This window comes from Argiope bruennichi, chromosome 11 (assembly GCF_947563725.1).
Source record: "Argiope bruennichi chromosome 11, qqArgBrue1.1, whole genome shotgun sequence".
NCBI classification, from domain to species: Eukaryota; Metazoa; Arthropoda; class Arachnida; order Araneae; family Araneidae; genus Argiope; species Argiope bruennichi.
In genome coordinates, this window is record NC_079161.1 from 41,086,721 (window position 1) to 41,114,089 (window position 27,369).

At 30.9% G+C, this 27,369-nt stretch overlaps 2 protein-coding genes across 2 annotated transcripts in view; both read right to left on the minus strand.

Moving 5' to 3' along the window:
• LOC129956528 (transmembrane protease serine 2-like) overlaps positions 1–11,864 on the minus strand; it is a 28,993-nt gene extending 17,129 nt beyond the window's left edge. Inside the window, exon 1 of the mRNA XM_056068450.1 lies at positions 11,619–11,864. Coding sequence (XP_055924425.1) covers positions 11,619–11,864 — 246 coding nt within the window. The remainder of the gene's footprint in view (positions 1–11,618) is intronic.
• A 10,532-nt stretch (positions 11,865–22,396) lies between these two features.
• LOC129956529 (piggyBac transposable element-derived protein 4-like) lies at positions 22,397–24,094 on the minus strand. The gene has a single exon (XM_056068451.1). It carries the CDS (start codon positions 24,092–24,094, stop codon positions 22,397–22,399), a length of 1,698 nt encoding a protein of 565 aa, XP_055924426.1.
• Positions 24,095–27,369: the final 3,275 nt, after the last annotated feature.

Genomic DNA, 27,369 nt, shown 5'->3' on the forward strand with positions numbered 1-27,369 from the left:
TCTGGCCATGTGCCAATTCAATACACGCGGTGACCTTTGACACCTTTTCAAGGGCAACCGAAGATATCACTTTCTCATGATACGTAGTCTGATGGCGAAAATGAAATTGGATCACGAAATAAGAGAATATTTTAGAATGAAGTTACGATGGGCAAAATTAAGATAAAATCTTGGAAATTAATTAAATTAGAATTAATATATATATATATATATATATATATATATATATATATATATATATATATATATATATATATATATATATATATATATAATATAAGGCATATTGAAATCCTTCATATAAGAGAAAGTAAAAATAAATAAAAGTGAATGAAACAATTTTTTTTTTAATTTGCATGCGAATTGAAATATTGCATGTATTTATATTTTCTATTTCTAATGTGCAGAACTGTTGTATACTTTACATATTTGACATTTTTTTTTTTTTTTGCTACAAATATTTTATTATTAGAATTTTACAGTAAAATTTTTAAAAATAACGTTGGGGAACAACACATTGTAATTAAATTCGAAAAATACAATATAAAAAAGAGGGAGTGGTCTCTTCGAAACTTTCTCGTATACTCTCTAGTAGAGATATTATCCTTGCATGGCACAGGCGTACAATAGTATGAAATATTAACCCTCCAGCTGCGCATCCCTCAATTTCCGAGGATTAGAAATCAGTCCGTTTTCTGTTGCATCCCGCATTTTTCGCAGTTTAGAATATTTATTTTTACAATTACAGATTTTTATTATAAAAAATTATTATCATGTAACATATAGTTTTCGGTTCATTTTGTTTGAAAAATATTTCAACTTATTTGCAAATATCGCATCTAAATAGTGATTTTAAAGAATTACACACTCGGAGAGTTAACCTTTGACGTGAGTTCAGAATTTTTATTGAATCTATCATGTTAACCTTGGCGAGTTATTTGGCGTCTAATCCCTGGCATGCCGTTAATAACATCCGAAAGTTGAATCTGTTTTAGATGCGTTTTTTCCAGTCGATTCAAATAAAAATTTGTTAAAAAGCTACTCTTGTAGTCACAAAATCCAAACCGAAGGATGGCTCATTTTCTCATCTGGATTTGGCTCAAAATTTGGTAGATATTTACACTATAAATGCGTGTGCCGAATTTCATCTATCTAGCTCTTTTCGTTTTGTAGTTATCACGTTAACTTATATTCAAACAGCAGGACAGGGCAGACTTCTTCTGAACGGATTTTGCTCAAAATTTGATAGAAATTTACAAATTTGATATAAAGCCCGTATACCAAATTTCACCCATCTAGCTTCAAAGCGTTTTTGAGTTATCTTTATCACAGACAGTCGGACGTTTTTCAAAAATGTGTTTTTCAAGCTCAGGGGGGTCTGAAACATAAAGATTCGTCAATCTGGAGATCGATTTTTTATTTATTATTTATTTATTTATTTATTTGACGATTACTATACTTTACTGCATTTTGCTACATATACGAGAAAGTAAAAAGGCTCTATATTAGCAAATTCTTTACACAACATTCCGCTAATGTAAGCATTTGTAATATATATATAACATCCAAAAATGCAATTAAAAACGATTAAATTGGGAAAATTTATTCGTTTAGAAAATCACCAATATTTATTTTTAAAAATATTAAATTAATTTATCTTCACATATTACCACCCATTGTATTCTTAATAATTAATATCTAATATTTAAAGCCGGCGTCCTGGCCTATGGGTAGCGCTTCTTCCGTGTGATCTATGCCCCCCGGGTTCGAGTCCTGGTTCGGGCATGGTTTTTCTCTTCCTTCTGTTCTCTCTGTGAGGTGCGTGAATGAGCCCCCCTGTAAAAGGGGGTTGTGCAAGTGTGTGTGTGCTATCTTCATTTGAGCTAGAAGTCAGACTTCTGCCCTCGGGTACTCAGGAGTTTTTACCCTCAGAAGCTACTGAGCAATAGTTTAGCTTAAAATAGTCACACTACAATATTTAAAAAGTTTTTAAAACATATTCCTAAATATAAAGTTAGAAAATAATTTACTTACATTACTCAAAGACACGATTATTAAGATGACATAGAAAACAGCGAATAGCATGTTTTTGGATACTGAATTAGAACAAAAGTGGAAGAAGGCGATTTCGATTGGAACGGAAAAACAAAAACAGAATATGTCAAAAGAGCTTTACATTTTTATTTTTGTTAATTAGAATTTTTCGGCAGATGGCTATAAAAAAAATACAAAATTTTTCTTTTAGAACAGATTTCGCAGAATGAAGCGTGTCCTTGAATTTTTAATCAGTTTTGTAGAAATGGTGAAATTGCATGAAGGCAAATTCTGAGAAATATTCTTTTTCTATCGCTAATTTGTGCTGGACAAATTTTGAAAAGTTTTGGTTACCTTTTCCACTTTAGTTTTATTTAAAAACTTTGAGTTTTGCTTTTTATTTCTACATAATATTTATTTTTGATATTAATGGGTTTTATGAGAAAAAAACATTAAAATCCGTTCTCTTTCCCCTTTCTTTTATTTAAGTTTAAAACCTATCTGTGCCAGGTAATTATGACGAAATACAACATCAGTGGATTACTAACAATTAATTGCTTAGAATTTCTCACAAAATATGTTTGATTTTGTTCTAATTTTATTCTTATGGTATCATTTTACCTTTACAGTTGAAGAAAAATGTATATTTAATTCATTTATATTTTAGAACCACAAATAAATCGCATAATTAAAGCATATGTTTTAAAGAAGAGACAATTCGAAACAACTTAAGAATGCGAAGCAATAAATCTTGTGATCATGATAATTATTTGAAAATGAAAATTAGCATTTCAGGTCCAATAGCAATAAATAAAATAAAATGTCCTGTTGTTGTGACTTATGGCACTTTACATCCCCGATGACATATAAAATAAAATATTTATTACTTACTAACTGGTACCCGACGCGTTGCTACCACAGAAGAAACAATTTTGGAAATATCGTTTGAAATTTGAAATAGCTGACTTGTTTAATCAACCTTTCCCTTTATGATCTCAAAATAAGATATGGGAAAATAGTTTCCCTGAAGTTGAAAGTCTATTTTTGGCGTTTCCACTCCTCTTGTAGGTGACACCCTTTCTTTTCTTTCTTTACACCCCTTCTTTCGGAGGTGTGAGTCTGAGGCGATTTCTGACGGCAGGTGTTTTCTGTGGTGATCTTAGTTCCGCGACAGTGACTGATACGTAGTTTTGTGAATTAATTCTATGGGAACTCGGAAGGATTGATCTAGGGTGGAAACGTTTAGCAACTAGATAAAATATTTGCCAGATAATAATGCCATGATATAACAGATTTTTAACGAGTTTTGCTACGATTGACATTAGAAACATTTAAAATCATTTCATGCATAAGATTATATATATAATATAATATAATATAATATAATATGTGTGTGTGTAATGTAATGATATTTTAAAATCTAATTGAAATCCAAATTAATTCCCAAAGTTTTATCGTAATTCAGCCCATATTAACTTCATTCTTAAATATTCTCTTATTTCCTGATCGCATTCCACTTTTTCTACTTAATTAATTCAACAGAATCTTTGTAAAAATGCTTACATTTGCACTTTCACACGCTCCGAGTGATGGGATAGAAAAATGTCCAGCAAGCACATTCTTTTAAAATATTCCTGTGTTTCCCTTATCAGAATCTACACGTGTGAGAAATCCCTATCAAAATCTTAATAGTATATAAGCACTGTGAAAAAATATTTTCCCTATATATATATATATATCATATTATTTAAGACCAGGGATAATTTATTTCTCTCACTTCTTGCCGTTTTCGCTCTTGTGCCGCGCTGTGAGTGGACGTGCCTAGCCCGCACCTCTTGTAAATAAATATGCCTTCCGGGATGGATTAAAACGAACTTAAAAATGTTAAGTGTCTTCGCTGTGTTCGAAACTGCCTTCTGTTTTCAAAAATATTATGTTTACAATAATTAGTCGACCTGTGCACAATTGTCAAATTAATTAAAAGAATTAAAATTTAATCTTTGGTAGAGGCAAGGAAAATGAATCACGCAACAGCTCCTTCCAAAACTGATCTTTTCGCCCAGCCGGTCACTCTGTTCCACGCCAGCCAATGGAATATCCTCTGCTGTCCGAACTCCAGAGTCTGGTCCAGTTCTCGTTGAATTATCCTGCCGCTCATTGCTGCGGTCCTCCTTCGGCGACACCGTTTCATGACGCTGAAGTTTTTCGTACCCGAAGCTCCTTCACTGACATCTGCTTTTAAAAAATTAAATGTTTACATTATATATATAATATGTTTTCAGTAAATGATTAAAGAAACTTTTTTTATTTATCATATACCGACATTGATAGAATCTGTTATTTCAGGAATAGGAATATCTTAGATGGTATACCTTTGCTGTCATTAAATTCACATGAATTAAATTATTAACTGATTTAAATTTTGATTTGAATAGATTTCAATTTTTAGATATCAGTATGGAAACAACAAATATAGATAATATTATCGTATTTAACTCGTTAGATTTATTAAAGCTTTTTTAAAAACCAAACTTGGGAATTATTTAACTTATATATTAAATTTGTGCAAACTAATTTTATGTGCTATGTGAATTATATAAGAGTATCTTATAGGCACAGCTTGATATTTACACTCTTAATGAATAAACAAGACATAGAGAGTTTCATTTTACTAATACCACTATAATGTGTTTTTATTTATAAATTGTATATTTGAACCATTAGGCAACAAAAATAGATTGTTTTAGAACATTATGTATATACAATTAGATTCAAGCGGACCTCTAATGGATTACTTTGTTAAAGGGTAAAATACACAAAGCGAGAAGGAGACCTTTACAAATTTCGATCGTTAAAATCTTTTATGATTTTGTTGAACAGTACGAAGAAATTATAGTTTTTTTAAAAAAAAATATGAAATTATTAATTATATGTAATATATTATTTCTGTAATACAAATAATAATTAACTTTTAATAATGTATTAAGTTCTTTTACCTCCTAAAACTATATAGTTTTGAGGGCCACTAACACAGCATTTTGCTGTCCTTACTTATACACGATACTAATTTCTAAAAAAATATTTGGTAAATATTCGGCTGATTAACTTTCAAAAGAATTTTTTTAATGCATCATTTATTTTAACTTTTAAAACTGGTAATTTGAAGATACTTTTATTTTGCTAATAAATATTTTGTAATAACTATTTGCTAATAAATATTTTGTAATAACTATTCTGCTAATATTATCTTTAGTGAAATTTTAGGATTTTTTAATATACTGTTTTATTTTCTCTTATTAAAACTTTTTCTGTAAAATAAAATAAATTTCTAATAAAAATAAAGTGTAGACATTATGCACACTGAAATACAATTGACTGACAGTCAAAAGGCGTGTTACAACCAATTTTCACCGATTCCTTAATTTTATGAAGTTTAGGTTTTAGGTAATAAAAATCATTGATATGTACTTTATGCCAACATTTAGATTTTCCCATACACATTAAAAAAAGTATTCACATTTGAATGAATTTGCAACATCACATCTATATGCATCATCCAATATGTATATATATATATATATATATATATATATATATATATATATATATATATATGATGGGTAGTTTATCAGTGGCAATTTATTTAAAATATCACTTTTATTTTTAAAAGAACTTAAAAATAAGTCATACATTCCTACATCTATTTAAAAATAACTGGACATTCTTTGGCGACAGCGGAATCCTCATGCTAACCGGGCACAGACAATTTAATTATGTGAATTATTATGGAAAATTGTCATGGAATCATTTGTTATGGAAAAATATTAAGTATATGACGGTAATTATGGCATTATATACATTTAAGGGATATCATATATGAAATTTATTTGCAGCATTGAATGTCTGCAGAAACTTTTAAAGAAAAATGAATAAATATTTTTCTGTAGAAGTTTGAGTGCGAAAGAAATCTGATTTATGTACAACGAGATAAGCACTGCTTATAGCAATAATCATTATCAAGCATGGCTGAGAAGAGTTTCCGTTACGTTACGAATATAGTCGTGAAGCTGTCATTTGACCCATTGTAGGACCATTCACGCCAGGAGACGTCGTTCAGGAGATTTCTATATATTGTCGGTAAAATGAACAAACATCAAAGAACCCTGGAAAACCTCAAGAGAGGAGAAAGAAAAAAAAAACACTCTAGACTGAAGGTGCGCAAGCGGCGCTTTGTGAAATAAGAAACTTTCTGCTTGTGACCAGTTAAGTCTGACAGTAAAAATGGGAGGGAAAGGGGGAGGGGGCTTTTCCTGGAACATACATTAGGTGTAAAGGACTTTCCCTATGCATGTCTGAATTCTTGCTCTTCAGCTTTAATTGGACAGATCGTATCAATTGTTACTTTTTGTCTTGATGCAGGACATGTAATCGAAGTATCACCAGTACAATCATATCAACCTTTCTTTGAAAAGTAGAGATGCATAGTCCACGATTTTTTGAATAACAAATAATATTGCTATTGTTATTTTTAAATATGCGTTCCAAATATCTGTTATTTCAATCATATTATTAAAAATTATTACTTAATATAAAATATAAAATTTATTATTTGTAATTAATACTTAATTTACTAATTTAATTAATGTGTGATTGAATCAATTTATCTGTTTCAGCTTAATTCTTAAATTTTTTTTCTCAAAACTACTTATTTAATTTATTTATTAGAGTGAACCCTTTTCTGGAAAAGATGAGTTAAAAATATATGTCATTTCTTTAAAATGTTTACTTTAGTCCTATATTCTACCAATAGATGGCGCCAGCAGTAAACAGAGTACATGTAATCAAAGTCAATCATGTCACGAGCAATTAAAAATGATCTGTATGGAATAGTGCATCATCAAATACGAATATCGGTCACTCCCGTAAAGTGGAGCGGTGACTTCGCACTTTCCATCCAATGAAGCCTAGAGATGCATAATCCACGATTTTTTCAATAACAAATAATATTGCTATTGTTATTTTTAAATATGCGTTCCAAATATCTGTTATTTCAATCATATTATTAATTAAAAATTATTACTTAATATTAAATATAAAATTTATTAATTGTCATTAATACTTAATTTACTAATTTAATTAACGTGTGAATGAATTAATTTATCTGTTTCAGCTCACTTCTTAATTTTTTTTCTCAAAACTATTTATTTAATTTATTTATTAGAGTGAACCATTTTCTGGAAAAGATGAGTTAAAAATACATGTCATTTCTTTAAAATGTTTACTTTAGTCCTATATTCTACCAATAGATGGCGCCAGCAGTAAGCAGAGTACATCTAATCAAAGTCAATCATGTCAGGAGCAATAAAAAATGATCTGTATGGAATAGTGCATCATCAAATACGAATATCGGTCACTCCCGTAAAGTGGAGCGGTGACTTCGCACTTTCCAGTGAAGCCTCGCACTTTCCGGTGAAATCACCGCTGCGATAAATTTCAGTGACATGCAATTCAATGATACGATACGATAATTCCAATAACCGGTCCGTTCACTTTTCAATCCAATCACAGATTTCTTTCGAGAGCTTCCATTGGACAGATCGTATCGTCACCGCTCCGGCAAATTTCAGTGATATCGTATCGATTGTTAGTTTCTATCGTGATCCAAAACTTGTAATCGAAATATCATCAGTAAGATCGTATGAAGGGTTTGAATCACACCCCTCATTGAAAAGTATTGATCACTTGTATTTGTGTCTTTTTGATATTGGTTACGTAATAACCGCTCTGAAAATATTCGTCATCCCTAGTGAAGCCTCGCATTTTCTGGTGAAATCACCGCTGAGATAAATTTCAGTGATATGCAATGCAATTCAATGATACGATACGATACGATACGATAATTCCAATAACCGGTCCGTTCACTTTTCTATCCAATCACAGATTTCTTTCGAGAGCTTCCATTGGACAGATCGTATCGTCACCGCTCCGGCAAATTTCAGTGATATCGTATCGATTGTTAGTTTTTATCGTGATCCAAAACTTGTAATCGAAATATCATCAGTAAGATCGTATGAAGGATTTGAATCACACCCCTCTTTGAAAAGTATTGATCACTTGTATTTGTGACTTTTTGATATTGGTTACGTAATAACCGATCTGAAAATATTCGTCATCCCTATTGAAAAGTATTGATCACTGGTATATGTATCATTGATATATATTTGTAACTTTTTGATATGCTTACATAATAACCCTTCGTAAAATATTCGTCATTGTAACATGGAATTTGGAACCCCCCTAAATGTTCAAAATCGATTTTCCTGCTGTATTTTTTAATCGATTTAATATATTTGTATTTCTTGTTCTAGAGTGACGATAATGAAAATTAATCTGATAGAACTTTTTATGTAATTTATATTACTTCTAAAATTACTCCTAAAATTTTATTACTCTGAAAAATTTATTCCGTTACTCCTACAATATTATTTTTGATTTTATAAGAATTTTTTTTGGGACAGATTCGCTTCATTTATGTTGTAAGATGATTTGATGCGAAGTAAACTGATTGCAAAGATGCAGTTTGAGCGGGCGTCCTTTTTGTATTATTTCTTGTATTTAAAATTAGAATATTTTCTTTTTTACTCAAAGTAATTCGATTTGAATTGGACTTTTTACTGCTTCTGAAGTTATTTCTCTGTTCTGTGTGATTAGATATATGTGCTAATGAAAGTTATAAGGAAAACGATACTTGTCTACGATCTTTGTACTTGGAACTCACTGGATTAAAAATGGAAAAGAAATGATGTTGTATATTTGGAACAATGAATTCTTATTTTTTTAAAGCTTTAATTTCATGGAAGAGTCAACTAAGAATGGTTAGATCTATTCCAGTAACTGAATTGAAAGATCTATAACATCTTTCCTGATATATTTTTATACGATTTTTTTTTTATTATTATTGAATTAGTTCGGTATATCAAGGAAAGAATTCTTTTATTGTTCACCATGAATATATCTAGTATAACGTTATTTTTTTTTTTTTTGGAAGCATGCCCAAGGATAATTACTGATTGACTCAAAATAATTATGCACTTGAATATGCTGAAAAGCAGCGTTATTTTTTACATGTGAAAACCGGAAATGAATTAAATCTATGTTTTATGTAACTGATGATGGAATTAATTTTCTATGCTTTTGGAGATAACAATGTAGCTTTTGGTTTTAATTCAACAATAAGAGACTAGTCATTTGAGACCATAGTCATCTTTAATTGCAAATATTGGGTTGTATTCTGTGACTGTTTGAAAGACATGACTTGACTGGATATCTTTATGAAAGCCTGAATGACAAAAACTTGAATAGTGGCTAATTATTTTCTCTGCTTTGTTCTACAAGCAGATTCTTTCTGTGTCCAACAAAAGATGGTGTATAGCATTTGGTTGAAATTGAGAATATGAAGCTTCTGGAATAATTATAAATGAATGAGTGGCCCATTCCACGGTAATGTATGTGACAATCGGACTAAAAGATATGCATAAATATCTGATAAATTTATGTACAAATGTAGTGAAAGTCAAAAATTTAATTTTGTTAGACAATTAAAAAAGAGTTTTAATAAATGGTAATGAAAAATATATTTGTATTTAAATTTTGAGAGACCTTTTAAAATTTTTTTTAGATAGTCACGTATGTGACAAAAATTGGAACTGTGATTTGATAACACCAACTTTCTTTAAAAAAATCAGTGAATTATATGCATGAAACGTGCTTAAAAAAAGTTTCCCATAAGAAAAAGGTTTAATGAAGACAAACTAATAAATGCATTAAATATTTCTTTAATTTTTCAATTAAAAAAAAAATGTAACTTTACAGGTCATGTATGTGACAAGTAGTCATGTATGTGACATCGTTCAATTTCACATAACTGCATTTTGAAATATTACAGTATTGCGACCGTTAATTATAGGTGTTGGCAATACTCTAATTATGTCATCCCGCTGAATAACTCCTATATCATTCTCTTGATAAATGAAGTTGCATACGGATACCTGCTTTAGGAAAATAACATTGATTTCGGTGTTATCTAATGCAGACACCTGTGCTACATAAGGCTTCCAGGACTTTTTTCCAAACACTTTTACAAGTAAAAACTTGCCAAGTGAAATATATGCAGAAGTGTGATTTTGTGCAAGTAATGGAGTTCTTTTCAAACACTGTTCTGTATTTTTACAAAAGCATAGCTCTTGCACAGTTGTATCCAAATTTTGCTGACTTGTAAATAAACAAATGTGTTCATCCAAACATTTAATTATGTGGGCTTTTTTAATTCCTGGAACATCCTTAGCTAAATTCCAATCAATTTGAGTTTTATCTATATCCTTTTGCAGCATAGGAATGACAGTGATATTTTGTACTACTTTTGCAGCAACTGTAGCAAAATCAACTGCATTCTGTACTATAGCTCTTCTTGCCTTTACTTCCGCATAGACTCGGGACTTTGCAGTACCTCCTATCCCATCAACAACTCCCTTTCCATGGGAAGTTGCTGAATATTTCCATTCGAAACTAGAAAAATGCTTTTGTGTTTTGAATAAAATAAAGAGGAAGTAACAAATAAATTTGTTTTTAAACTCGCTGGATGGTCCATCGCTCCAAATTATTAATTTTGGTTTATTTGCCTGAAATTTAATAATTTCCAAAAGCTTCAAAATGAAAGCAGACACAGATAGCTTAGATTTATCTTTAGTATCACTTACAATAAGATAACTCTGTGTTTTATGATTCTTTTCAAATAATGCAGCTGTAAACAAAGTTACGTTTTCCCGGCTCCATAGTGCAGACTGTATTTCACTTTGCCACTCACATGAATAACTCATAGCAAAATCTACTTGCAATACAACAGTATTGCTTTGCTTTATATCAGATTGAAAGGCAGCAGCTTGGATTCGTTTAATTTTTACATGCTGCTTAAAACTTTGAAAATTTTCTAAAACATTATCAGTTAATTCAGCTATGCAACCTTCATTGGTTTCTTTATAGAAGCGCTTATTTTCTGACTTAACCCATTGGTGCCATTGTACATTAGAAGCATTATTTAATCCTTTTTTGCCAATAAAATCTAAAAGCAATTTTCCAGCATTACATTTATCACATTTTGTTTCCCAACACTTTGATTCCAAGTCTGAATTGCACAGCACTTCTTTCCAAAAATCATTGTTATAATCAATATTTAATCCTTTTAACAAAAGAATGAAATTCTCATGACTCTTGCATTTACACTGATCACTAGGTGTGTCTTTAAGAAGAAGAACATTTTTAGGTCTTAAACTGCAAAATTTTGAATATCCAATATTAATGCTTGGATTTTCTTCCTTAAACAAAGCATGTGCTTCTTTCATATACATTGTAAGAAAATGTTTACGAACACGTTTTTTAATGCCATTTTCCCAAATTATCATTTCATCATGCATTCCTGGAGCAGTGTAGACTATGTCTGCTCGGCACAAGAAGTCTGCCACAAGTTCTTTGTTTTGATTATTATCACTGATATTGGACTCTCTTTCCTTTTGCAGTTTTAAACCTACCTTTTCCACTAAATTGCTGACTACAGCCATTCGTTTTCGAGGTGAGGTTGGTAAGGCTTTCAAAGTTTTTTTAACTGCTTTGCCAAGTGTCTGGGGAACTGTATAAGGAGAACATTCTGGGGTAGTCGCAATAGAAGAATTCAAACTTGAAATTTTTGTAGAATTACTTATCTTTTTGGCTGCTCTGCATTTCCTCTGCCTTTCTCTAGCTGCTTGCTTTTGTTTCTTTTTCTCCTTTTTTGTCATAGTTGCTGCTTTTAAATCTCTTATTTTTTTCTGCCTTAGCTTTTCTTTCTCTTTAAAATCAGGATCATTTCTTTTTTTCTCATAATATCTCTTTTGTTTAGTAGCATTTTTTATTCTTTGTTCATCATCCATATTTTAAGCTTAAAATAGCAAAATAAGACTAAGATGTTTAAAGATAGCAAAATCTGACTTGCAGCATACTTCAAACACAGTGTGCTGTGAACCTTTGCTTAAAAACAAACATTAGGTTATAGCTGGAGAAGTAAAGGAATGTACTGCCATCTGGTGAGATGAATTTAAAATAACTGCTTTGGATTTTATAATTCAATGTCACATACATAACTGCTTGAAGTCACATACCTGACCATTGAAAATTATAAATTAATTATAATATTTTTTAAATTTTTAAATGCAGTTTCATCAAATAGTATGATTATATTTAGAAAATAAAAATTTAGAACTTTCTATTAATTTAATGATGCAAAAAATAAAAAAAAAGTTTTAATGGTCATGTATGTGACACTCCACAATCTTCATTAGCTTTGATTGTTAAAACAAAGCCAAAATAGACATTAATTTGTAATTTTTTGATATAGTATTACTAAAAACATATTAACAATTGAAAATTAAAATTCTATAGGCACCTTATGAAAGGTGAAATAATTATAGAAACCTTTAAAAAATATAATAATGAAACAGGCCATTTACAAATTCTCAGCCAAGGTTTTAAAAAATGCAATTTTTGATGAGATCTAATATTTTTACACAAAAATCAAGTCAACAACAAGCAAAATCAGATATTTTTCATTAAAATTATGTGTTATAACCATGATAATAGATTAAAAAAAAATTTGCCCCTTGGTTTCAAAATCCATGGAATGGGCCGAGTGCTATTGTTAGTGCTTGCTTCTGAATCAAATATGCACACACGGATATTTGAACTTTATATAAATCTCTTGGTATGTGCACTCGGGTGTCTTGTATTTTTATCATCTTGGACTACCGCAATATTGATCTAATGTGTGCATATTCAGAATTGAAATATTCTTGACATATGAATAATGAAACTCATCTATTCATGTGGTATTTAATAATTAGAAATTACTCCTGAATTATTGAGACTCATTTGAGCTGCCCATCACGATATTATAGATATATTTTCCATATGTTATTATGTTGGCATTTCCATTGAAATTTGTACTGAAAACTCTTGGATATCTTAATTTTGCATACAATATCTACTACAGATATAATTTTCTGTGGTAAAATCCTAAAACTACAAAATCTGTGGACAACTGTTCTGCTACTTCTGTTTTCAATTGCTTGCTGGTTCTGTCTTTTTCAATAGCAATTTCTATATTACAATTTTACATGCTGACTTCAGAAAAATTTCAAATGCAGCTTTTCAGTATGAGCAAAAAAAAGTTTAAAATTATTAAATGAAATTTTCAAAACTTAAAACTACTATATAGTTAATAACATTTTTATGTTTACCAGTATGCTTTTGTAATTTCATTAAAGCATGCCTTTTTATTTTTAAATAAAACTTTAATTATTTAAAACTATGCAAAACTTATATTTGTTATAGAATTTTATATTCAGATGAATTTTAGTAATTATTACAAAAAACTTTATAAAGAGAGAAAAAAATGCATTTATTAATTGCCATGCTTTAAAAGCATGCTTAAAATTAAGGACAGCATCAAGAACTTTTTGAAAATGGATTGAATTGCTTAAAAATGTCAAATCTATAAAACTGAAGTTGTTTTAAGATTTGTTTCTGGTTATTTTCTATTGCTGTCGACTTTTATATTCATCTTGAAAATTTATTTTACTGCAATTAAAAAAAAATGTTAAAATTATTGAAAAATACTGAACAAGTTTTCTCCTATTTTAGATATGGTATATTAAAAGAATATTTAGAATGAATGTTATGGATTGGATTTCAGGTTAAATTATATTTTCTTGAGTAAGTTCCATTGACTATGTGGTAATCTTTTGCATTGGTGGTAATAAATTTTTTTTTTCTCGCTATCTGAAATATTCCGTAAGGAGTTATTAAAGAATCTATTCTAATTTGTATTGCTGTTGATCACCCCTACTATAGCTTTGGCCACTCTAGTACTATACCTTTTCTTTGAAATTAATGCAATATATGTATAAATGATTGTTCTATAAGAAAGAAAAAGAAATGCCACTAGTTTTTAATGCTGTGTCACTAATTTCAAGACATAGGTATAATTTATTAAGTATGTTGCAAATGTATGGATATATCATGAGTTTTAATTTTATTTTTAATACAATGTTATTTAATTTTTAATATTTGTTATTTCTTGGACTTCATTAATGGCTTTTCTGATGCAAATAATGAATTCCAGGAGTTTTTTTATTGGAAGTGGTGCCTTTTTCATGTAAGACAGCTTATTATTAGGTACTATTACTGATACTTCTGTAAAGCATTTAATGTTTTGATATTTAGCATATTAAATGATGTAAAAACAATTTGATACAACTCGTATATAACACATTTCCAAGAAAAATGTGGATCTCTGCATTTTCAGAATTTTATTATTCTTGAGACAATTTTCTTTTGTGTAGTAATTCTACAATATTTTTGATATCTGATATCTTTTGTATGAATTTATTCATCTTATTGTTCATTTAATTTTATTCTATTTCTCTGTGTTTTTGTCTGAACACATTTCATTATTTTATCAAAGTAGATTTTTTTTTTCAAGCCTGTGTCATATTTGATAAACTATCTTGTGTTACTGGCAATCGTAACTCTTATGCAGCTTTAAAGAATCTTTAATTCATTATGTTAAATTAGGGGTTGTTGGAAAGTTAACAACAGTATGGTATGTTCATTTTATCTTTTGATTTGTTAGCTTTTTCTTTAGCATCATTTGGTGTACAATTGTTTTTTGCTTTGTCTTATGGCATCATGATCTTCATATTTTTACTGTCAATGAAAAGTGAGGGTAGTTAAAAAATATTTGCAATACTTTTCATACCTTTATTTTGGGTGACTTCTAACTTTGTTATCAAAGTACCTTTAATGGAGAAGAATTAGGAGGCCTGGGTCAACTGCATTTTTGTCTAAATAAAAATTAGAATCTATTTCTAGCTTCTCCATTAGATAGAGCAGCTATAGTCCCTTGCTTGATCCTAATTGTTACATCAGTTATTTGTGTTTAAAACAGTATTATATCTCAGAATTAAGTGCAAATTATTATTGTTTCAATGATTTTTTTATTATTTGTAAAATAAAAATATTTTTAATGTATAATAAGCTCAAAGATACAGTGCTTACAAATTAACAGTGAAATTAAGCTTAAAGATAGCATGTTTTATGTGATATGCACTTTAAAAGAAAATTCTACAGAGGACAGAATAGGACATGCTTGATTACATTTTAATACATTTTCCAAATGTGCTAAACCAGTAAAGTTTTTAATTTTTAAAACATATTGTTTAATAAAATTGGTTGTCAGGTTGTTACAATGCAATAGTAAATTAATGATTTTAAATTTATTAAAATACATAAGCTAGTATACATTATTGTGTCATTTAATATGTATACAGTGAATCAAAAAAGAAGTTGGGCAGTAGGCTTACACTATTTCATTGTTTATTAATTTTGCTCTACATTCAACTTTTAAAGTAAAACAAAATTCAGAAGAAAGATATTTTCAAAAATAAATCAAGCAGCTTGATTTGATTTCAGTAACACATAAACATAAATAAAAAAAATTTAAGAAACATAATGACAATACCATTTTCAATAGAAAAAAAAAAAAACCCACTTATTCTAGGTCTCAAAAATAACTTAAATTTAAGACAAAAACATTTAATGTTTCTTGTGATGTCCTTTGGCTGTTATTAACAGTTTTTAACATCTTATTCAGTGAAAGGACTGACTTTTCAGTGAAGTCTGGTAATATACTGTCCCATATATTTTGGAGCACTTTTTAGTTCATTTTTGTTTATTTCCTTCTCTCAATTTTTTTTTTCTCCATAAACACCCTCAGATGCTGTATAGAATTCAAATCAGGAGGATGGGGCAGTACTTTCTGTATGTTATATCTTAACCATTCTTTCATAATGCAAGTGCTATGCTTAAAATTGTTATCTTGAGCTGAAAGATTATTTATATTAAAATTCAATTTTGCAGCTGTGTCTGGTAAATTTTGTTCAAATGGATCCATCTAAATATCAAGTTTGTCCATCTCACTTTCGTTCACTAAATTTCTCAATTCTGCTAGTGCCCATTGTACACCATCTCATAATTTTACCACCAACATCATCTTTAACAGTTACTTTTATATTTGCTGGTTTTAGTGTCATATGTTCCCTTCACTTAACAAAACAGTTGTCAATCAGATCTAAATAAATTAAATTTGGACTTGTTTTTTCACATTTATAGCAGGTAAGAGTGGTGCTTATTCCTTATATTCTGCAGATGCACATTGACAACAGATTCCTCCTTCAACTCTTTCTATCTTTACTACTGAAGTTTTAGGATTTTCTTTAACAAATGTCATTTTCCGGCTTTCTGTTTGAGGCAAAGAAGTCTTTTTAGGCTGACTACTTCTATAGACTTTTGCAAAAACCCATACCTTTTATAGATATTAATTACGTAATGCACTGTTGAAATTAATTACGTAATGCACTGTTGAACAAAGCTTTTTCTCAATTTTTGTAATATCTCTTATACTTTTTTTCTCATAGTTTCAAGTGAAGTTTTTCATATTTATATAAGTTTGCTTTTTCTCCATTTCTCAATATTTAAATCAAGCAAAATAAATTAAAACTCCAAGTTAAATCTTTGACTTGGGCTTGTACCAAAAAATAGAAATTATTGATGAGAGTTCAAAAATAATCCGTGCATCTTTAAAATTTACATATAGCAGTGCATAAAGATGAAATAAATGTCCAAGTTTTTTTTGCAGTGAAAACCTTTGCATCATTTTAAAATTAAATGTAATATTTTATTGAATTACATTGAAGTAATCTAATCTGGGAAGTAATTACTTTAAAAAAAATGTTTGAATCTGAAAGCACAAATTGCTTGAAAAAAATAATGAAAATTGCCGTGCGTTGAATCTTGGAGACAAGTATTGAAACAGCATTGAATTATGTTGAGTAACCTGTCATATAGTGGCGAGTCATATACGGTGAGTCATCGGGAACGAAGTTGTACACACCTTAGATTTCAGATAACCCAAGAACCAGAAATCCATAGGAGTGGAGCCATGGGATCGCGGTGGCTATGAAATTGCAAAGTTACGAGAGATGATTCTATCAACAGAGTGTTGTTGCAGCACTGGTAGAACACATTGGGCGACGTGTGGAGGAGCCCCATCTTGCATCCATTCGATGTCACTAATGACATTTCGTTGCTGCAATCCAGAAATAACGTAATTCTGCAACATTGATTTATACCGAGCACTTGTGACAGAGCACGATTTTAAACCTATAGTAGTGACCTCTTCGAAGAAGTACAGACCGAGAACAAATGTGCTAGCGATGCCGCACCACACAATTACTTTGGCTTCGTTTAAAGGCACTGGTGCCACATCGTGAGGGTTTTTGTCAGCCCAGTGAACCCAGTTCTTGGTGTTAACGTTTCCAGTTAAAGAGAAGTGTGACTCATCCGTCCATATCCGCAGCGTCCATATTATCCCTCATTTCCATACTGCAACAACTGGACGCGCTAAAACCAATAAGGAAACATCCGCAGAACAGAGCGCAGAAGCCTGAGAGCTGTGATTTTCGGTAAATCCAAATTGCGAGAAGCACTTGCAGTATGTGATGGACTTGGCAGTAATTGTGTTATGCACTTCCACAACAGCTTCAATTGCAACAGATGGTCGTCCGGATCGAAGTCGATCGCAAGTGCATCCAGTTTCTTCAAATTTTCTTAGCAAATCACGTAAACTTCTTACGGAACATGGGCCTCGTCTTAGCTTGTGATGTCGCTGATAAATTCGCACTGCTTCGGCAGCATTTTCCCAGTTCAGATAAAACAGCTTTATCAATTCACCACGTTGTTTCTTTGTAAGCGTCATCTTGTTGGCTCAATCGAACATCTGACTGAAGAAACACTTCCCACACTGCTTTGCACGTGGTGTTATGCGATTGGTGTTTCTATTGTCTAACCCTGTGAATTATGCAAAGTGCGTCAAAGCTCCTCCACTCTGTGTTGTCATTAGTCATTTATAATGCTCTTCTTTGCAAATGCTTTACGCCGGCAATTTTCGTCACACGTTAATCGTTCCAACGCCATTTGTGGTTTTTCAATACACTGATCAACTTGTGCAAGGGGAAAGTGGGTGTTGCTCTTCAAAAATTTCGAAATTCTCTCACTGTAACCGTAACCGTGAGCTCTACGTTGTTTAGAATCGTCACAATCTCCAGCGCATACCTTCAAACAACCATGTCTGAAATTTTGGTTCGATTGGTTGAGCGGATAGGCCGCTAGGGTTTCATATATAGGGGAAGTTTTTTTTCCACCACCCTGTATATTCTATATGCAGGGAATAGTAAATGACCCTTGAACTGTGTCATTGCTCTTTGCAATGATACTGATTTCATATATACCTTGAAGTAAATTTTAATCGTATAGCAACCTCGAATATCATTTTCCCATTTAAGGTTTGCTATTCATTGAATAGTCTGTCTCTTTAGTTGCTTTTTTCATATTTTAATAATGAATTTTAGAATTAGTTTTGACTGAGGATACATGTAGAGATCTGATGGTTATTTTATTTTAGCAAGAAAGTCGCGCATTTTGTAATCTGAATTTCTAGCGTATGCCAATCTTGTTTTTTTGTGGTATAATAAATTTTGAATATTCTTGACTATTAGGTTTGCTGATTTTAAATTATTTAACAATGCTTGGCAATTTTGTTAGGAGTTTGAAAATGAAATCTCTACATGTCGAAATTGGAGATAGTTCTGTTCTTTAAATGTATTAAAGACCGTTCCTATTCTTTGGTTCCTATTGGCCCATTTGTTTGGATACTAAACTCTTTACTGCTGCTAGATTACTTTATTAAAATGGCTTTCTTTTCTGATACTGGTCTTTATGATAAATTTTGTACCCAACTGAAGAAATTGCCGAACAGTTTGTTTTAGATATTGAAATTACGGAAAATTAAACACACAAAAAAGGAAAAAAAAAAATTCTGATTCAGATGTGAATGACTTTAATGAAAAGTATTGTTAAAATTTGAATGAACTCAGTTTTTGTAGTGAATCAAGGGTTCTTCAATTATTCTTCATTTATCATTATATACTTGACGGGTAATTGAATTTTGTGAATGGGGAAAGAAAAAGGAAACTTATTCAAATAGAATCATAGTCGATATGGCAAAAATCCTGTGTTTTTTTCAAAGCCTCCAGATAGGACTTTATTCTGGAACCTGGTTTAAATATCAAACTATCCATTAGATGGAAACAAAGTTTCTATTTCTTTTATCTCATGATAATCGTATGTTTCTACAACACATATTATTATAAGAATTTTGAGGGAATGTTGTTGGATTAAAATTAAAAATGTGTACTAGGTCTCTTAGCAACAAGTCTGAAAGCTCTTTCCATGCTGTTTGACAAATATAGCTGGAAAACTTCTATGTTCGCGATGACGTAGGTTTGGACTAGATATTTAACCATTGTGTACCGATAAGGTTAGATAAACTTCTATGATCACGACGCAGTAGGTTTGGAGAAGATATTCAACAAATGCCTGGTTATGTTTCAGAAAGCTAAATTTGATAATCTTATTTACTCTGTTTGTTTTAATGTGACCTTAGACTGCTGAGGCTATTAATTTATTCATTATGTTAATAATGAAATTTGGATTTGGATTCTAAAAACTCAAACTGACATTACATATAATATATAACTTTTACTTGACATACGTATAATTTTTTTATTTATAAATATAAAAATTTTAGAAACATCGTTTTTATTCCAAGGCTACAATAGTATTATCCACTATAGGAGGCTAATCCGCCCAAATGAACTTTTTAGAAAATTAGTCGTATAAAAATACTAACTGGTTGGACAATTAAAAAAAGTGTTCTCTTCACACTTAATGAATGTTAAAAGTTAACGGCCCTCATAAAATTATTATTCCTCTGTCGTTTATCTGCCGTGGCAAATATAATAGATATGTTTAGACATTAGAATAATAGATAACGCATGTATCGATTAAAATGATAAATTTGTGGATATACAATCCATATTTCAGTACTCTCTGTCGCTTTAATTGTTTCTTATTAAATGGACCGATAAGTTATATTTTATACTGATAATTTACTTGTAGTATGTTTTTCCATATTTAATGAATATCTTTACACAATGATATTCTAATATAAATAATTACTCTGTATTTCTCTTTAATATTTTTATGGGATTTCAAAAAATAATGACATCTGTTCTACTGTTGTGGTTACTTGCGAAATAAAAGTGTCGTTCTTTTCTTTTACAATATATCTTACTGTTCTCATATGTTATCTGTGAGGACAAAAGTAATTGTTATTTTGGCCACTAGATGGCTGCACCTGTCAAGCTGTTGTCTGCAAATCGGCTGAATCATGCTTGACATGGTCATAATGAAATCACATAAATTCTATTTCATAAAGTAACAAATGTCACATTTATTTTATTTAAAAGCAATTAATTATTGTTAATTTCTATAATGATTTTCATAATTTATATTTCAGTTTTGTATTTTTACTTTTATATCTTTTTAACTGTAGTGCACGGTTAACTGTAAACCAAACGGTGCTTGTATAAAAACGTGGGTTTTTTTTAACCACTTGCAGTCGCTGTACTGAGGTGCGAGATGTTGTTAGCTGAATAAAGATCCAGTAGATGCTGAGAAAGTTTTGTTGATTTATTTAAGCAAATCACTCAACCTAATCAATGAATAAATATTTAACTGAGTGCGAGTAATTGAGCACCTAATATTATCTATATATGCAAAATATTTTATTTAACCTTTTCATTTGAAGTAGGCACTACGATAGCATCTACTTAACGCATGTTTGGCGCAGTTTAGCCAGAAAAATGGCTCTTGCATCATTAAACTCCAACAACAACGGCATCTACTTAAAATTATATTTATTTACATGTATTGGAAATTCAAAATATACAAATTTTGAAGGAAACCACTGAATACAAAAATTGTGATACAAAATTTGAATACAAAAATTGTGTTTCATATAAATTTATAATTTGAAAAGGTACATTAAAAGGTTAAAGCACGAACTCATTTCGATCAAGCATGTTTGATTCCACAATTATGTTACCGACTATTCAGTGTACCTTTACATCTGTTGTTCTAAATCAGCATTATTGGAACTATAAATATTAAATATTTTATAAAATTATTTTAAAATATCTTACATCTATCAGTGTAATTGAGTGATGAAGCATACAATGTCAACCGTTGGCAAAAAATATTTAAGGTGAAATATATGTTAAATCTTAAAAAAATGTTATTCTTCATTCATTTTTATGTAGTTATAAACTGTTTTCAGTCTGCCGAATTTTTTTAAAGATTTTGTTTTGTAACACTTTTAAACATTCTTTGGGCAACCTTTATTTTGGCTTAGTATAATAAAAGATCTTTAATTTAGCTTTGTCTGATTTATTACGTTCGCCTTGATATGGCGGAGGAAGTTTTTTAATTTGTTGTGGAAGATAAGATACGTGTTCCTGGATCCACTTTATGTAAGCAAATATATATGTGAAGTATGTGGGATGAGATGGATTGCATTCGTCTTTTGGTTGATAGTTTGATATTAGACCCAACATGTACCAAGTTCCTCGGTAATATTGATATGCTGAAGTCCCTGGGTCCATCTATAAAAGAAACGTTTCAGTATTGATTATTTCAAGTGATACACTCAAAATACAATCCGCTTATAAATAACATGACCTGAATATTTTTGAAAATAACTTCACTTATCCGTATATACTTTTTTTCTTTTGAAGGATATGATTTGAATTTTAAGATTTTATTAGATTTTTAAAATATGAAATTAATTTTCTATTTATTTATGATAAAAACTTTCCACATTTCAGATACTTATTTCTAGGAAATCCTCCACAAAATATTGAAGGAGATGGTTTTTGGTTTAGTAAGCAAAACATGCTTCAAGCTTCGGTTATTTCCTAATTTCTTTTAAAGTTTTTAAATAGATTAACCCTTTCGCGACGCGAAGCGCAAACGCGCGCTTATCGCTGAGGCCGGCAGTCTCTCTCGCGAGTGTCTGTCCACGGCCGGAGGGTTTTTCACTGTTAAGCCTAAATCCATGAAATTACCGAAATATCAACGCGTTGTTTAATAATATTCTGTAGAATATTTAAATGGCATATGCTTCATATTTATTTCTATAGATACTTTATTTATTTAAGTTATTTCTTGTTTAAATATATATTTTACACATTTTATTTTCACTATGTACTTACCATTTAATAACTTTTAACATCATATATCTCAAAACTAAATATATGACTTAAAATTCTTTTTTCGTATGAAAAATTTGAAAACAGGGATCTACACACAGTCCTACGTTACAGTCCTTGCACTCATAATAACTCATTTGCCGTTTTGGAGGATTTTTCCGGGAATGTGAACAAACGAAGCATCGTCGTCTCACTTTCTCACCCGTTTCTTTTGAACAAAGTTTTGGGAAATGTCTTTCAGTTAATCGGAGTGGATTTAATGATTCTGCTGATTTTGGTATGACATTAACTTTGGGGATTTTAGAGGAATACTGAGAAATAATTTGATTAACTAAATTAAGGCGATAATTAAGGAGAGGAAGATTGTTCTTACTTTTTTTGTTGAAAAGAATATTGGCATTAAGTACAGCCATATCCATGATATTAAAGAAAAGTTTCTTATACCATTTAACAGTTTTCCTGAAAGATGGATACTGAATTATGACGGCATCGCTTAAGTCTATCCCTCCCATATTTTTGTTGTATTCTACGATACACTCTGGCTTCATTATGGGATTAGATGTTGCGCGATCTTTTTTACCAGTATCAAGCAATTTTGCATCATGCATAGTTGATATCACTAGCACTTCTCGTCTATCTTTGAAAGCAGTTAAGTTCATGTTCTTTTTCTGCAAAACCAACATCTCACCGATTTTCATTTTGGGCGGCGGAAAATTTTCAGGCATTCCTTTCCTTCTCCTCATTACAGTCCCACAAGTATTTGTTTGTAGTCCGAAGAGTTCATCCGCTAATGATGGAGACATAAAAAAACGATCAATATATAAATGGTACCCTTGACCAGAAAGTTCTTCAAGTAGAGATTTCACAACTCTTTCCCCATATAATCCTAAAGTTTCCTTTAACACTGTATCCTTCCCCGTATAAATAATAAAATTGTATATATATCCTGATTTAGATTCGCATAATTTATAGAGTTTAATTCCATATCGAGATCGTTTAGCAGGGACGTATTGGCGAAATCCAAGTCTTCCTTTCCACAATAATAAACTTTCATCTATTGATATATTCCTTTCAGGGGTGTAAGCGGACTTGAAATTTTCAATTATTTTATCTAAAACTGGTTGAAGCTTTCCGATTTTTTTGGCATCGCTGCTGGCAAAATGCAAACATCGAAGAATTGCAACGTATCGATCACGACTCATTACGCTATTAAAAAATGGCGTTGCAAGCATGGGATTCGTTGAGAAGTACATTTTGATTTTGGGTTTTTTTATAATGCCTATCAAAATTGTAAGAGCAAAGAAAACAAACATTTCTTCCTCTGTGACAGGTAAATAGTTCGAAGAACGTGCACCAGATGCATCCTCAGGATATATACTTCTCTGATACAGATTGGTCTGTTCCGTAATTAATTTCATTACTGTATCATCGAAATAATGCCTAAAGAAATCAATTTCTTCTGCAACCGAATCATCCACTTTTAGTCCAGGCACTGCTTTGAATGGTAATTGTGTTAAATTTTCTACTGTGGATGACCATGGAGAAGTACTTGCTTTCGATGTACTCGGCATACAGATATCAGTAATGTCCTCATCATCACAAGATTCGCTAGATTCTTTATGATCAGAATATATTATAGTGTCACTATCACTGTCACTATCCGAATCTGTTTCAGAATCAATATCTGAAATATTTTGCATCATTTCCGCTATTTCAAGCTCAGTTAAAATTTTTCGACGCTTCGACATTCTAACGGTAAAAAGAGAAAAAATTCACGTCTACAAGATCTAACTATCCACTAAAAACTGGACCGCAAATCGAAATACCCAACGCTGTAGCGAAAAAAAAAAACTTCCCCTGCTTACTGTAAACAAATACCACGTGCGAATTTAAAGAGCCGTCATAATTCACGCCATTCGGAAACATTCCTTTCTCCTTCATTCCTTCCCCCTAAAAACCACGTGTATGTGAGTCATACTACTCTCATTTTGAGTAGAAGGTCAAATCTACATGTATCTGAAACCATATGGACATATAATGCCATCTTCTGGTAAAAATTTTAGTTTTTAAAACGTTCCAGGACACTGGCACTAATGGGTGACGGCCGGGGGTGAACGAGAAAACGCTCTTGCACGCCGGCGTGTCGGCCGGGAAGTGAGTGCGTTTCTTGCTGGCACGTACAGGTGACAGTCGGCGCGAAAGGGTTAATACAAGAGAAGATGTATTTCATGATTAAATTTCCTTTTAACTATTTTCCAAATTTATTTCTTTTCTATCTTTTTCAGATATCTCTTGAGTATTTTGAATTTTCTTTACCTACAATAGATCTACATTAAAGGTATTGCTTTTCATTGATTTTTTTTTCTTTATCCAAACGGATTACACAGATTCTTCCGTGTATCAACAAGATCTACAAAACAAAGTTATGCTGTAATCTAATCTACGTTGATTTCAAGTAACTCTTTTTCAAATTTCTTTTCTCCGATGTTCGTCTACCATCATCCGACTTACATAACAGCTATTGTTCAGTACAACGTTTCAAAAGTTTTCCCCCCAATATAGTATCATCATCTAATAATTTTGATATTGGTATTTGTATATTGGGAGTCTATGTGTAATATATCTTTATCTTTCTAAATCTGTGCAATCATAGATTTAATTTACATATAAAAATAGCACACTATCATTACATCACGAAGCTCTTTAAACATATTGCAAATGGCAGGAGACAATGATACTACCTATGCTAAAATTTTCTCTAATCTTCTGTTGGTATAGATATTTTTCTTTGTAAAAGTGTGAACGTCTACCTCTTCACTCTACTAAATTTTCATATATTCAAGAAATGAAAATATATATTCAAGTTATTATGCTATAAAGCTCCAACTATCGTTCTAATACGTTTAAATCAATTAATGCATTCATTTTACCAAGTCTTACATACTTGAAGCCTGGTGTTATATGACATACAATTAAATGAGTTTTCGCACTAGCATCGAGAATATCTCTTGTCAGTGTTTCCTTAATGCAATAGTGAAAACTAATCTAATGCCCCCTTATTATAAATGCAAATTAATTGTTTATTTAGCATTAATTCATTAATGGTACATGATGGCTCATTCATAAGAATATTGTATTTATTTACAGTTACTTAATTTTATAATAAAACACCAAAATTATTTTATAAATTAATTTTTCCTATCATATAATTTTGAAAGAGATTTTTCTCACTTAATAAAGTCCGTACTTTATAAAACGTAAGTGAATTGTAGAAAATTTTACTCACCTTACAATTTGACAGGTTTCCATTTGTGTGGAAACTACAAAATATATCAGGAGAATGCTGTTCAGAACATTCTGTCGTTTTTACGATACCTTCAATTAATTGCAATACTTCAAAACCTATAAAATATATTGCGATTTCATTGATTTTCTAGTTTAAAAATATTAGCAAAAATGAATAAAACTGTTGAATATCAGATGTAGCATATTATTTTTATTGGGACAAATTCGCTTTAGAATGTTTACGAATAAATAAATTTATACACAATGAAGTTACATTATAACAAAACGCTTTGAATGCAGATGCTAGGTATAGAACTAAGATTCCTGCTATTATTCATCTTGTAGTTTCCACTAAAAAAAGTCGTAGCATCCAAGAAAACTTGTTTTGTTATAATTCGAAATAAGACATTTTATTGAACTTTTGAGCTCATTCGGTGTTCTTTGCTTTCCGACTTCAAAGTAGGCTTATCAGCAATTGCATCAAGTCGCCAAATATGTAAAGCGTTGGAGTACAGTTAGTGCTGTGAATAAACATACGGCAAGGCATTGCTTCAAAAATTCACTTCGGAAGATTTGTCCTTCTGTGATGAATCTCGCAGTGGAGGATCGTAATCTAACATGTGGCGAGCTTGCAAGACAATTTAATGTGTCTGATGGAACAGTTAGACATCATCTGCACCATTTACGCAAGACGTACAAGCTGAGCAAGTTGTTTTCGCACATGCTTGTGGAAGTCCACTAGAAAGAATGAATGAATGAAAGCCTATCTGTCGTTGCTTTCTTGCCACCGTTCCGTACGCATGTTCAATCGAGTGCTTACTAGTCACGAAAAGTGGGTCCTTTATGACAGTCCAAAGCGTTCCAAGAAACTGGTTGTCACCCCAGAATACTGTTTAGTTATAAAAGCCAAATACCAGTGTTGGATTCTTGTAAAAATTGTTGCGATTACAGGATAAACGACCACGATTGTAAAATCAGCTTTCTGTTTTTTTTTTGAATAAATGGGTTTTTATTACTTTTAACTTTCACTGCTTCTTATTATGTGGTAGACGTGTAGGTAATATTTAATTTTACGAATCGACTTTGAAAATGATGGCATCCATATACGTATACAAATAAAATGTAAAATTTCTGAAATATGAAATTACCTGTTTTATTTTTTCTCTTTCCCCATTCTATAGTAGTCAGATGATGAGTTGGCGTTTTCACATTAGTTATATTCAAGCATACTGGCACAGGATATTCTCGGTTGCATTCGAGATTTGGCTCTATTTTTAGGAGTGCTAAATTGTTATTACTTGTGATTGTATTGGGTATAAACTCCGGATGAGGAATCACTTGAGTTACTTTGTTGAACTCTTCCTTCACCCCCATCTTCTCTCCGAATAGCTTCACAAATAGCTGTGAAGCTTTGAAGTAGCATTTATGAGAAGTTTTTTTGTTATAACATTCAGGTCTGTTTTCAAAATTTCTTCTGAAAAAAAAATAAAGTTTTGTAAATTTTTTTGAATTGGCCAATGTTTGTTATTAAAGTGCTTTGTGAATGAATATTATGATTAAAATATTGTATTTGTAAGCTTAGGTTGTCGGAGTTTAATTTACCGAATAATATGCATCATTGCTAACGACATTTAAAGTCAAATCTCTAAGCTAAAACAGGTAGTGACAGGCCGACTTTGTGCCGGAGGACAGGCCGACTTTGTGCCGGAGCACTTAGGGCATCTCCTGTGAATGACTA